The following is a 13,572-nucleotide window of genomic DNA, read 5'->3' as shown; positions in this document are numbered from 1 at the left end:
GCCTAGGTTAGATGCCCCACATTGGCCGACATTTATTTGTTATGCCTTAGAACCTCTTCCACAATCTAGCGGATGGTAGCATTATTAATAAGGGCCCAACTGGTATGTTGGATGCCTATCCTTGAGCCTCGAATTGGCTCATTTCTTGACTAGGGACATCTAAGGCATCTTTAATCAATCTCCTAGATCTTCTCATCCTAAAATCACAACAACTTTTAGACATATATTACTTTTAATCTAAAAGCGAGTGTATAATATTTATAGTGGTAAGCATGTGAGGGCAATCAACATTGCATGAAAGACTACTTTCTGATCTACTCTATATGCATTTTTCAAATACGTTAAACTTTTTTACCTTTTTAGTACCAAGATCATGCTCTGATATCACAAATGTAACATTCATCTCTAGATACATACTCTTGATAGAAATATACCAAAAAAGACATGCACAACTAAACTATTGAAAACTTTAATATATGATCATAACTATAAAGTGTGCAAAAAGGTGATGTAATAAAAAAAACTTTTTTATTAATCAAACTCATAAAACAACAAGTATCTCAAACCTCTGTTAAAAAGAATGACTATATAAAAAGTTGTACATAATGGTTTGTGCAATGTCCTATAACACCTTTCTCTATATACATACCCCTGATAAGAATATACCAAAAGAAAGGTGCATAGTTGGACTATTTGCAAACTTCAATTCATGATCATAACTATAAAGCATACATAAAAGTGATGTAATAAAAATAGCTCCTTTATTAATCAAATCCCTAAAATAAAAGTATTTGAAATCCCTATCATAAAATGACTATATAAATCGAAAGTAAACCAATGTGTCTAAAAGTAATAATGATAACAATAAAAATGTTAAACATATGTCTGGTAAAAACTAGCATGATAGAAATGCCCCTCTCTTTGTGCAGTTACTTGTTAGACTATTGGATCCCCACCTGCCCTATTACTTATCTCTACCTGCAAACATACAAAAGGAAACATGTGGGTAAAACTCAGTAAGTGGAGACCTTTTGGCATCCTAAGATATTAAATTATCTAGCAGGAAAACTCGTATTCTATGTGTAAGCTAACTATTCTCACACTATGACACCTCGATACCCTGACATGGATCATCCACGAAAACTATAGAGACCCAAGCTAAAATTGGCAAATTTGATGCCTTAGTGAAAGTTGCTAATGTGCCTCGCACACATGCCAAACGACCTATTAGACTATCTAACTGGGACACGCTGATTTCACAAGAAAATCTCTGATAACAGCTTTTTCTCTTATCATATGAGTTGATCAGAACTACGAACTAACTATCCAAAGATAGTCCCTACCCCAGGTACATATATGGTATATCCCATTGATCACGTGAGGAATATCTAAAAGCCACATCCTTACCATGCATACCTGAATTGAACTAGGTGGCTATGCACCTTGGTGCCCAATGCATGATGCATCTTATGGAAATCCAACCTTAGTGCTCTCACAAATATCATCACATACATACATAGTTGGTGATTATCTAATTGTGTGATATTAGTCGTAAGGTTATTGACTTTTTGACTTGAATTTGACTCGATCTGAGTTTGTGTTATCATCCACAGAGTCAGACAGCTCATCTATGTCTTTCTTGAATTTTTTATCCCTTTTATGCACATAACGTAGGGATATAATCATCTTTTGACGTTTTCTAGAGGTACATGACCATGTACTTCTCAACCCATGCCTATGTACATCTTGAACCATATACACAGACATGTGATACTCAGTACACAGTCGTGTACAAGGCAAATACACACGACAAGTTAACCTAGACACACTCCTGTGTATTTGGATCCACATGTACAAGCCATATGTCTCTTGGCACACGTCCTTCATTTTTGGAAAGTTATACATGGGTGTGTGTCCTATACCACACGACTGTGCAATTCTCCCCTCAAGATAAGCATATGAACTTTGGGTTTTTAAAACTCTGGATGATACATGGGCGTGTAGGAGACTATATATGCCCATGTGTCGCAATCTGGAGATTGCACCCTAGGGTTTCTATGTTATTCCAATCACACACAAAGTCATTCAAGCACACATTCATGCTAAAACAAGGTGTCTCTAAGTCCCCTAAATAGTTTATTCAATTGAAATCAGACTTTATAACACATACATACTTCACATCAAAGACATTAATGAATTATCATCTCAAAACATATAATATTCAAACTCAAGAGACTAGGCATGCATATGGTTCATTATAGTCACATACGAAAACCTATACATCATACATATCATCTTATCCATGCTTAATCAACTCTAGATCATATATATAATAAACAAACTTCAAGAATTCCATAAGCAAAGAAGAAATTTCGCTCCAGTTACTTGGACTCTAGCGATAAAGCCTCCTTTACATAGTAACAGTGATTTCAGTGACTATCATTTTCTATAGTAATTCCATAAGTTAATGGCTCCACAGGCGATAAAAATACCCCTCCTCTCTCTCACACTTTTTATTTTTTGTAGCTATGAAAGATAATCTATAGAGTTAGGGTTATCGTGTTTTTATTTTAATTTTTGGAAGTGATACATGGGTGTTTATGGACCATACACGATCACGTGTCTAGTTGCATAACTAAGGCAACCTCCTGCTTCACCGCGATCATAATCCGATCCATATTATTAACTTTTTGTTGACTATATATGGTCGTGTATATCTTCATACATGGGCATGTACTATTGAAATCAAAAGAAATAATTGAATTTAAAACTACAAAAAAGACTAAAATGTCCTTAGACTTACCTATGGGTGTTACACGTTCAACTGTCTATGTGTTGTCGGACTGATGCATAAGTGATTGGACGCCACATAGATCCATGCTATGTCACACAAATTTGTGCGATGTTTTTGCGACTTTGTTGGCCATTTTAGTAGTTTCCATGTTTGGAAACCACAGGGGAGTAAGGTGATGGGAAGGCTAGCCGATGACCTTCCCGAAGCAATCGTTGGATTTGGAAAAATCAAAAGCTAGGGGGAAAATTGCAAGTTTTCAAACTTTTAGGTAGGCAAAATTGTTAATTTTTTTAAACTAAGGAAAAAAATGAGATGTAATTTTATTAATTTTAATATTAATGATAAAATGATAATTTTACCCTTATAACTAATTGAAAAATATTTAACAAAAATTGAATGATAGATAGATATTTGAGTTTTTAAAACTTCGTAGACAAATGTTTGAAAATGCACTAAAACTTGGGTGATAATAAGTCCTTTGGCCTATAACAATCTATCATCTCATGGAAGTAGAAATAAGACTAAAAGACTTACTCCTACCCAAGGTTTAGTGTAAACTTAAACTCAGATCTGCTAACTTTCAAAAATTTAAATATTCATTGTTTGTTAAATTTTTTTTATACTGTTAAAAGTAGAATTATCATTTAATAAAAATATTTAAAAAATAAAAATTTATCATATTTTTTCCTCTTCCCTTCAAAGTTTAAAAAATAAATATTTCCCCCTTAAGATTTTTCCAGCCACGTTGTCAACGGCTGGAGATAGCGATGACAACGTTTTCTCTCCCTCTTGGGTTCTCTCTCTATCTTGTTCCATTCTCGACCATCCCCAGCCGACTTAAAGGTGTCTTCATCTCTAGATGAAGACAACGATTTGTCTTCATCGAGATGGAGAGAAGAGTCTTCATCAATCGAGGATAACCACGAATGCAACGGGATGGAGAGAGAACGTCGTTGTCACCGTCTTCAATCGTTGGCTACGTAGTTGGAAAAATCCTAAGGGAGAAATGTTTATTTTTCAAATTTTGAGTAAAAAGAACTTATTAAATTTTTAAACCTAAAAGGAAAAACTGTAATAATTTTTTAGCTTTTTTAAATATTTTTATTAAATAATAATTTTACCCCTGATAATATAAACAAAATTTAACAGACGGGTGAATATATAGGTTATCAAAAGTTAGCGGATATGAATTTAGATTTACACTAAATCTTGGGTGGGAATAAGTCTTTTTCGCCTAGAAATAATCATAAACCTAACATTCCAAATAGTTCACCAGACTAGACTGGTAGAGCATTAACCAACCAGTCAGCTAGTATACCTTCTCAATTGATATAAGCTCTCCAATCCATCATTTTTCTCATTAAATTCCCACCACAGTTTCGCCAAGAGTAGTTCTTGTTCATCCTTCTCCAAGCAAGCCCCCAAGAAGATTCTGTTTTGACATCCCCAACTGCCTGCTGTTCATATTTCATAAGGTATGCTCCTCAGATTTATCAAAATTTTCATCTGGAAATTGTTTGCAAGTATGCATATTTAGATTTACAAATGACCAAAAATAGAATATTTTTATTTACGTATTCAGAATTTTTCTAAATATATGTTCTTGGGACGAAAACAAATTATACTGTTAAAAAAGAAAAAGAGCAATAAATTTAAGCAATTGTCTGATAGAATAGCAAATTTTGAAAAGCGGAAAGCATACAAACCCACAACAGAACATAATTAACAATCCTTTAGTAGGTCTATCATTTCTTTCTAACACCTAGAAGCAAGCCCCAACAGACCAATTAACATCAAATACAGGATGGGTCCTCTTTCTTCTCATTCAAGCGTAAATAAAACAACTGAAACAAGCATTAATCCCTTCAGCGTATAGGATGATACTGTGTGATACCACGTTTTGGGGGCAACTTCGTCAGGATGAAAAGCACCAATGAAGAAGGTAGTATCTCAACTAACTGCAATTATGAATTGGGAATCAAAAACCCATACATACTCCTAAAATGCAATTAATCAGTTGACCCCTCTAATACTATAGCTGAAAAAATCTTTTTCTGGACTCCCTAACAACATATTTAACCAACTGATATTTTAATAACTCATACCACAACTTACCAGGTAGTATATCAAGTTTAGGACAGGATGATCCACAACATCAAGGTTTGCGGCTTTGTCAAATGCATTAAAGCACATCTATAGCAAGAGAAAAAATAATAAGCAAAGTCGAAATTAAATGAACTTGTATAAAACACATCACAAACCAACAAACTCTGCCAATCTATCACCCACAAATGTGCTTCAGATACAACTGGATACACAATCTATAACCAAAAATACTCTAATTAAAAAGCCTGAACCAATCAGCACATATATTTCATATGAAGAAGCTGCCAATTGCTAATATTTTCCTTACCACCCCCAAGGCTTTGCTAATTTAAGTCATGAGAAGAAATCAAACTCCCCAAGTGTAACCTTAACTAAGTAAAGATCACATTAAAGAACTCACCATTACACATCTAACCAGGAAACATGTGAAACATATGGTGGTCACATAGCCAACCTGTTCAAGGGTAATATTAACAAGAAAAAAAAAAAAAAAATTAAAGAATAAAGCATAATGGAACTGGGTAGACAACAAATAACACCTGTTGAAAACACATAATTACCTCTTGCAGATTCTTACGACGATTTTTTGGTTCTACGGGGAAACGCTGCAACATTAAGAACAGCCTGCATCATGATAACAAAAGATCACTGCCCACCTCTTCAACCAAAAAAAAAAAAAAGTTGCATGCTAGTTATATGTGAAATCGTTTGATAAATACTGTTTCATCAGAACCCAATCACGATGTCAGTAAAGGGAATTGCAATTAAGAGCAATGCAAAACAAATGAATGATACATAAAAAATACAACACTGAACTTTGGTTAAATTGTTAAATCAACTAGAAGTAATTTCTTATAGCAGTTAATACACAGAAAAAAACACCATGCTTGACATCATATTCAGATTTTCAGGCAAAACCTAAATTTAAATGAGCTAGCACATTATTATTGTTATTTAATGATGACAATTTGCTTTGGACATTGTAGGATTGCCATAGGATACTGGTACTTTATGAATATGAAACCAAGTGTCTGAACGTAGATTCTGAGAGACAATAAAGATGTCTCTTTACCTTTATCCCCTCATGCCAAGTTTCTTCCCTTGGCAGAAAGACAGAAGCATGAGAAACATGCATAGGAAACATGTGCTACACAGTGTGGCAAGCAAAGTAACTGATTGAAAAGGCTTTTAAATTTCAGTAATGGGGTGGAAGGTAACCGTGCAATCAATCTAGGATACACAACTACTACATGGAAGTGAAGCAACTAGCTGTAAAAAGTTTTTTGAGTTTTGACATGATGCTCAAGCACCTGATAACTGTCAATAATTGTTGAATATGAATGACAGAAATTTGAGTATGAATCCACTCTTAGGAGGACAATAAATTCTTTTACCTCCAAACTCATCAACACCAAAATAGGAATTCATTAGATCACCACTTTAGGTAATGCAAACCGAAAATAGCACTATCAGTATTGAAGATTTCACATGCCAAAATGACTGTTATGGTCTCTGCATATTGCTGTGATCCCACATCATATACAACAGGTTAGATCTTAGGCTTATAAAGGTTGGTAGGCAATGTTACCAAGCATTTTAGTTTTTAAAATAGACCTGAACCATGTAAATAAGCAAGCTCTAACTAGGGAGTAAGACTAAAAAGAAGTAAGATAAATAGATGTTATGTCAGTAAGCTAATCAATTTGAGAAGTTACAGGTTGATATCATGAAGAGATAAAGAAGCCATTGCAATTGCCAGATACACTAGGACCACTAATGACACCAAAACAGACAGTAAGTTGTTAAGAATTGTCATGGCATAAGTACCTTGATTGAATATTTGTAACTGTTATTAAAAGAAAGATATGTTGTAATATTAGAATTCGTATAGAAGTATACTAAGTACATCTAATTAGTATATAGAATCAGTGCAAGGAATGTAGAACTAGATAAGCAAACTTATTCATCTTTCTCCATAGAATCCATGTATGTATGATAATCAACTTTATTATTAGATTCTTTTTTTATTTTTTCTATTTTTATTATTTAAAATTTCTTTTGTGAAAAGTATTATTTTATCATATAAGCAAAAGTTTCATTAGAATCTGATCTGAATTTGTGTAATCACTAATTCAAAGGGAACATTTATTAAATATAGGGCAGAGATGCAAAATTTAGTAAACTGATAAGCCTATAAATTTCATTACTAATTTCTTTTTCTACAATTATCTGACACAAAGAGGGTCAGTTGATTTTAAAATTATATTTTTAGATTATAAAAGATTTTTTGTAAGAAGTTGACCAAGCAATAATCAATTATAAAAGGAACATCAGCTAATACCTTTTTCCTTTTCTTTTCCCTTTTTTTTTTAACCATAAATAGAGTCATATGGTTATGTAAACTCAAATAATATTCTTGCCACAACCTATAAAAGTAAGTTTATAAGTGTCTATTCGGTTGGACTTGCCTAACAATGATAAAGCTTTTCCTGTAAGAAACAGTTTTCAAATTTTAAGAGCTCCTAGGTTTATATCTACAAGGAGAATCTCAAAGCTTTAAATTAAAGTTTTAAACTGTCAGTAATAACCCTGCATTATTTAACCATTTTGCTTTGAATCATTCCTGTTCTTAAAACCCTCTTTGGTAATTTAAACTATAAAACTCTTTTACATTAATCTAACCAAACAACCAATCATAAAAGATCTATTGGTATAAAGATTTACTTCAATAAGCTCCACTTTCAAAAGTGCTACATAAATAAGCTTAACCAAATCAAAATATCACATAACATGGTATCAGAATTAAGTTAATCAAGAGGTCTTATGTTTTAATCCTAAACTATTGACTATAATTGAATAGCTTGTCACAATCATGGTTGACTAGAGGTTATGTTTATATGCTCAATGCATGTGAGAGAATGTGTTTTTAATATTACTCATTGATCCCTTATGAACTTAAGCATTTAGGTCAAGTTATTACTTAACAATTAGCATCCAACTTATTTTAGCTGCTCAAAGCATGTATCTTTTCCTATTTGAACACATGAAGGACAATTTTATTTATTGCAATTGTTACATTCATTTTTTCTGGTTTAGTGAATCCATGAAATGAGTGACTGGATGGTAATTTGTGCACTAGGAGCAACAGACATGACATGGTTTTATACACACAAAAATAGGTACTACTATTTACCTCATTGAGAGTAATTGTGTAAATGTTGTTAACAAATTAAGTTCTCTAGACAAGAAAATAAATTGAGCCCATTGATAATACAATGAATATTAAGAATTTTATTTAAATAACAAAATTAATTCACCATAGATATTAAAGCCACAAGAGCACTTCTGTCATTCAAAAATATAGTAAAGCAAGCACAAAAATGTAGGCATTATTACCTTCCACCATAAAGCAAGAACCCAAGGGCTGCAAACAAGGAGACTCCTGCAGATATATATAGATTGATGGAAAGTTAATAATGTAAAAATAAAAATAAGTTCATTATTTATAATAATCTGCAAAGCTTTCTAGTGAAGAATTTACCAGCAAAGAACATCTTAGATAGGATTATAGCAACCGGGATAGGCTTCCAGCATAATACTAACCACAAAGTGATCTGAAAACAATTTAACCAAAGCAGAAGAATGTAAGCAACAAAACAAAAAGAATCCAGCTACATAAAGAATGGAAAACTTCACAAATTAGTACATAATGACTTGGCATGATTGGCTGGCATCTAGGAGATTTTAGATAATTTAATCTCATGAAATAATTCGCTAGCAAAGGAAACTAGAACAAAGATTTGATATTTAATATCTATATATGATATCGTTTCCACCAACTAAACTTGGAGAAAAGTTCATAAAAAAACAGCTAATAAACCAGTAAAGGCATGAAAAGCAACACTTGGGCATAATACAAAAATGTAACTGAACAACATAACAAACTAAAACCAAAGAGTTAAACACTTCATAGACATAGAATATTAATAATAGAAAAATGGCAAATTTCCTTTGAAAAAAGAGAAGAAAATAGGTTTACCAAGAAAAACATAATGTTCCCCAACAAGCACACTAATTTAGTCCATAACCCATAAAAAATGCATCCCAAAGATAACAATGCATTCGTCTCTTTAGAAGAATACACCATTGAGGGGACAAGGAGGGAATAAACCTTATTGCTCAATTTTCTCAAATTCAAATTCCGAACCAAGAATTTAACTTCGAAGTCATCAAAGAATGCCAAGTAAAAGCTTTAGCATGAAAATATACTAATCAATGCATCAAAGGAAACTTCACTAGAAAGAGCTAGTTGAATTAAGGCACCTTGATCATTTGTCTCTCCAAGAAGGAATTGAGATAAAACACAACAATTATTAAAGTAATAATGAAAGTTATTTGTGCTCATCATGCTAACCATGAAGAATGGAGATTGATAAAGATATGGGGACAATGAACATGGAAATCCATCAAAACTTCTCAAGTGTTTGTCGATATCCAAACTAAAAAGAATATAACACCCAATAACCTAACCAGTCATATACAATATGCCAACTATGTGCCTCAAAGGAAGTTGAGCCCCTAATCCCTTGGTTTCAACCAAAACTCTTTTATCACTCATAAAGTTGTCATACAATAACCTAAATTTATAATTTAATTTATAGATACTAATTATGTGCCATTAATTTATTTAAATTCCATAGCATTTAAGAATTATTAAATTGGCATTAAAACTAGTTTTTATTGCCTCTCACAACATCCTTAGATTGAAATTAATCAATGCCTCACAGATAGGGTCAACAAATAGTGAAAAGATTAACTTACAATATCTAAACACTATAGTAAAATACATATTCAATTAATAAGTGTAATGCACACTATAGTACCGGTATCCCAATAATTAACTTGTATCATGTAGTGCTCATATCATATACTAGTATTCCATATTCAAGCGTCATTTGTACATTGATAAATGATGTATAAAAAATAGTAGAATTTTCCAAAAGCAATAACTGATGGGAGATCACTAAGATACAAAATGGAAAACTACATGCATTATCATTCTATGCAAAAGGTAATGTAATTAGTTGCAACATAATAACATAGGAAATTGCAACACCTTTCTAGTAGCAGTACATGCACACACACACAAATACAGGAAACACATTTTAGCATTTTTCTTTTTTTTAGAAATCCAAAAGTCCCTCAACTTTTCCTGCTTGGTTACCAAATTCTAAACTTCAGACTACTTCCAAACCATTCAGACTTGTGAGACGTAAACATGCCAAGTAGATGTCATTAATGAGATCTATATACTCAACCTTGTGGTTAAAACAAAGGTCTTTCACCACTACCATTGGGGTTCAATTTAACATTTACCAAAAATATGTAACTAAAACCTACAAGGACATTATCTGAATTGGAAAAAAGGGTAAAGGGATGCAAAGAAAAAGGTTGGTGTCTACAGTTTGTGAGAGACACTATGCTAGAGAAGAAAGGCTAGTTGAGAGGCACCCGCCCAAATCCTTTATAAGTTTTTTATATCTTTGGTTAGAACATGATTATCTTATTAATTTATTCATGCCAAAAGTATAGTAGAAAAGAAAATTAATAATATATTAAATTCCAAAAAGAGAACTCAGTTTTTCCAAAATTATGTCAATATAGCCAATCTAAAAACCGTTAAAACAATTAAAGATGTCCTCAAAGACAATCAACCCAATATAGCAGCACATGAATATTCCAAGTAAATTTGTTCACTAAAGTTAAGTCCGAATAGTGGGGAATTAACATACACTAATAAGCAAACAACAACCTCAGTAAAAGGCCTCATATCAAAAAAAGATGCATTAAACCACATGCTAAGGAAAACTTGATAATAAGTTTCGTGGTCTATTATAAGAATCAGGAAATTCCACAAATCTGGCTCCAAAGCAACTTTAAGCCCCACTCTTTAGGATGAACCAAAAACTGATGATCAACTTATAACCTTCATGGGATTCATGTTATACAAACAAAAACAACTTGATTACTTTAACTAATATCCTCCAAAAGGAATGGTCGGAAAGGAAAAGAAAGAGATAGAGAGAAATAGATTCAGAATATAATAGAAGACAAGACAAGGAAATGAAAAGAGATAAGAATAAAAAAAAGGGATAAAAACGGGCGGGAAATGAAAATCCTTAAGATAGTCCAAATTCATTTTATCTCATTTGTATTACTGGTCTCATTCCATTATCACACAAAACCCCTAAATTACACCAGTAACCAGCTAAAAAGTGGGATTAATGTATAATTTAGGATGGATTTAGCAAAGAATTTACGGTACTAAAAGTTTGCAAACTCATAACACTACTCTAGGAAATTTCACCATCCATCAAATATTAAAATATTTATACCGTAGATTGTTGATTATAGAACTTTCGAGGATAGGATGAAATATAAACCATGCCAACAACAAATTGCACAAAATTTTTTAAGCCCATCAAATCAATAGATATTCAATCCTCCACCTCTCCACAACAAACTTTTCTTCATTTATTTTTTTATTTTCTTATTTTGGGTCACTAGAAGCCTACTTTTCATGTTCAGTAGTTCACCTACCGAAGATAGGTCCCATTTCTATTGAGAAGTTCTAATCAATCAAATGCCCAACCAAGGTCTAGAGCCCAATGAATAACCCAAACTTATGTGTTACAACCGAAAAATTCCTCAATCTTAGTCCTTGTATGTCTCCCAACATCCTTGGCTCCATCTAGTGATACCAAGAGATGACGGTAATATATGGAAGGCTTAACTTTTCCATTTAAAAGGTTCCCACATAATTCAGAAATAAGCAGGCAAATGAATCAGCAAGTTGCATATTTTACACTCTTCCAGCTTGGAATGAAGATATGTTTAAAATACAAAGTGTTCACTAAATTATCTTAATATATTGCAAACAAATTCACTGAATAAGCTGATGTCATTGTAATTACTATTTAAAGATAAGGATCACTTATCAAAACTTGCTATCCACTCACCTAAATAACTTCTACAGATCTTCAATGTATAAATAAATTAACAAAATAAGAAAAATAAGCAGAAAAGCACTATAATGTATTTTTCTCTTGAAACATGACTAGCTTCCATGAAGATGGAATGCCAGCTCAAATCTTTCCTTTTGCTGGGAAGTGAAACAATGAACAAAAAGTTTCACCTGAACAGCATAAACTACTGCATTAATAGTAAAGAAAATCGGCTCCAGTCCATCAGTAGATACTGCACGTGCCTGTTTAACATATGAAACAAAGTTATAATTTAACCAACTTATTCCAGGGAAAGCAAAAACATAGGAATTACAATAACTCTAATATCCAATCTAACCTGATAGTAAATCTCAGCCCAAAACAGAACCAAAAGGGCATACGTAGTGAAGAACGCAAGACTTGGCACATCAAGCAGAATATGTTGAAGAATCTAATAAAACAATCAAAATAGCTAGAAATTAAGAAAGACGATGATCAATAGAAAAAGAGTACAAGAAAAAACCAATGTAAATACGAACATCAGGCTGTAAATTCTGCACATTCCGACGAAAAATAAATACTACACATCTAACTGCAAAAACAAAAAGAAAACACCGAAGTTAATAAGAATCACATTAATACTGAATTTGAAATTCTTGAATTTCTATATTGTAGAACTCAGCTCAAATAATAAAATGCAATCAGGATAATTTACCCAAAGAAGAACAAAAAAGCCTTTAATACATGTTTTTCTTTGAAAACTATATATATTTAAATAAAATTAATATTAGGATACGAACCGCCGTTCACCAGAAAATTAAGAAAATGAAAGACCTTCCACGTGGTCCGCCCGTCCTCAGGAACTCTTAACTGTATTCGAATCAGTTGAACCTAAACAAGATAATTCAATTATATTGAAATAGAATTAATTAAAAGAAATTCCTAACAATCATAATAAAACCCTAAAAAACTTAAAATGAAGCTCTAATTTGATAGAATGTAAATTCACCAGCGCTACGGCAGCGACTAAACCGTATAGGATGGCAAGAGCATGGAAGATACGATCCTGCCAGAGTGGAGACTCATTAACATCTTCCCACCAATTCGAGGCGTCTTTAAGGGTATGAACTATCACGGCCGGTTTCACGTCCATCTACAATTTAAAACTCAATCTCTATGCCTATCTCTATCTATCTCAAATTAACTTGACAAATTTCCTCTTTTTTTATTCAAATTTTAATGCAGAGATTAGATTGGAGAGGAATCAATTTTACTTCATCGTTTTCGTTATGTGCCTTTTCTCGAACTTACGGCTCAATCTCAAACCGGTTTTTTCTTGGAAGGGGCGGCCGTAGTACTCGTCTTGACGTTATCGACATTCCACGCTCCCTCACACCAGCACGTGGTTTGTAGTTTTTGTCGGCTGTCACATTAATGCTCCCCACAAGCATTAATATTAAATATTTTTTTCTCAATATTAACTATTTTCATCATGGGGTTATGGACATGTCTTTGCGCTGTGCCAGCTCTAGCTTGACCCATTGGATCCATCAATCGGGCTGAATTTTAGGTTTGTATAGTAATAAATTTTCGGGTTGGATCACCTTATGAAATTTTGATGACTCAAGGCCTGACAGTATATATAAACAATCGAACCTTAATTGGTCG

General features: G+C 32.8%; 1 protein-coding gene and 1 long non-coding RNA gene across 2 annotated transcripts; one reads left to right on the top strand and one right to left on the bottom strand.

Moving 5' to 3' along the window:
- Positions 1-4,104: 4,104 nt before the first annotated feature.
- LOC123216818 lies at positions 4,105-6,262 on the top strand. The gene is made up of 2 exons (XR_006502351.1): positions 4,105-4,269; positions 5,887-6,262. It is a non-coding gene; the product is annotated as an uncharacterized LOC123216818 (long non-coding RNA).
- LOC123216817 (tobamovirus multiplication protein 3-like) lies at positions 4,417-13,481 on the bottom strand. Its single transcript, XM_044637401.1, has 11 exons — positions 12,914-13,481; positions 12,705-12,795; positions 12,444-12,496; positions 12,263-12,355; positions 12,096-12,167; positions 8,442-8,514; positions 8,297-8,342; positions 5,461-5,524; positions 5,301-5,354; positions 4,910-4,987; positions 4,417-4,752 (listed from the first exon to the last, which is right to left on the bottom strand). The coding sequence occupies exons 1-11, from the start codon at positions 13,055-13,057 to the stop codon at positions 4,660-4,662; spliced, it is 861 nt and encodes a 286-aa protein (XP_044493336.1). The 5' UTR covers positions 13,058-13,481; the 3' UTR covers positions 4,417-4,659.
- Between the last annotated feature and the right edge of the window lie 91 nt (positions 13,482-13,572).

The sequence above is a fragment of the Mangifera indica genome, chromosome 5, assembly GCF_011075055.1.
Source record: "Mangifera indica cultivar Alphonso chromosome 5, CATAS_Mindica_2.1, whole genome shotgun sequence".
NCBI lineage: Eukaryota > Viridiplantae > Streptophyta > Magnoliopsida > Sapindales > Anacardiaceae > Mangifera > Mangifera indica.
The sequence above is the reverse complement of the archived record's forward strand: the minus strand, read 5'-3'. Positions and strand labels throughout refer to the sequence as shown.

Coding starts and splice junctions, on each gene's coding strand:
- LOC123216817 (XM_044637401.1), bottom strand. CDS start 13,057: ATGGACGTGAAACCGGCCGTGATAGTTCATACCCTTAAAGACGCCTCG. Junction 12,796..12,913: donor TAGTCGCTGCCGTAGCGCTG/GTGAATTTACAT, acceptor TATCTTGTTTAG/GTTCAACTGATTCGAATACA. Junction 4,988..5,300: donor TCCTGGTTAGATGTGTAATG/GTGAGTTCTTTA, acceptor CTCTTGCTATAG/ATGTGCTTTAATGCATTTGA.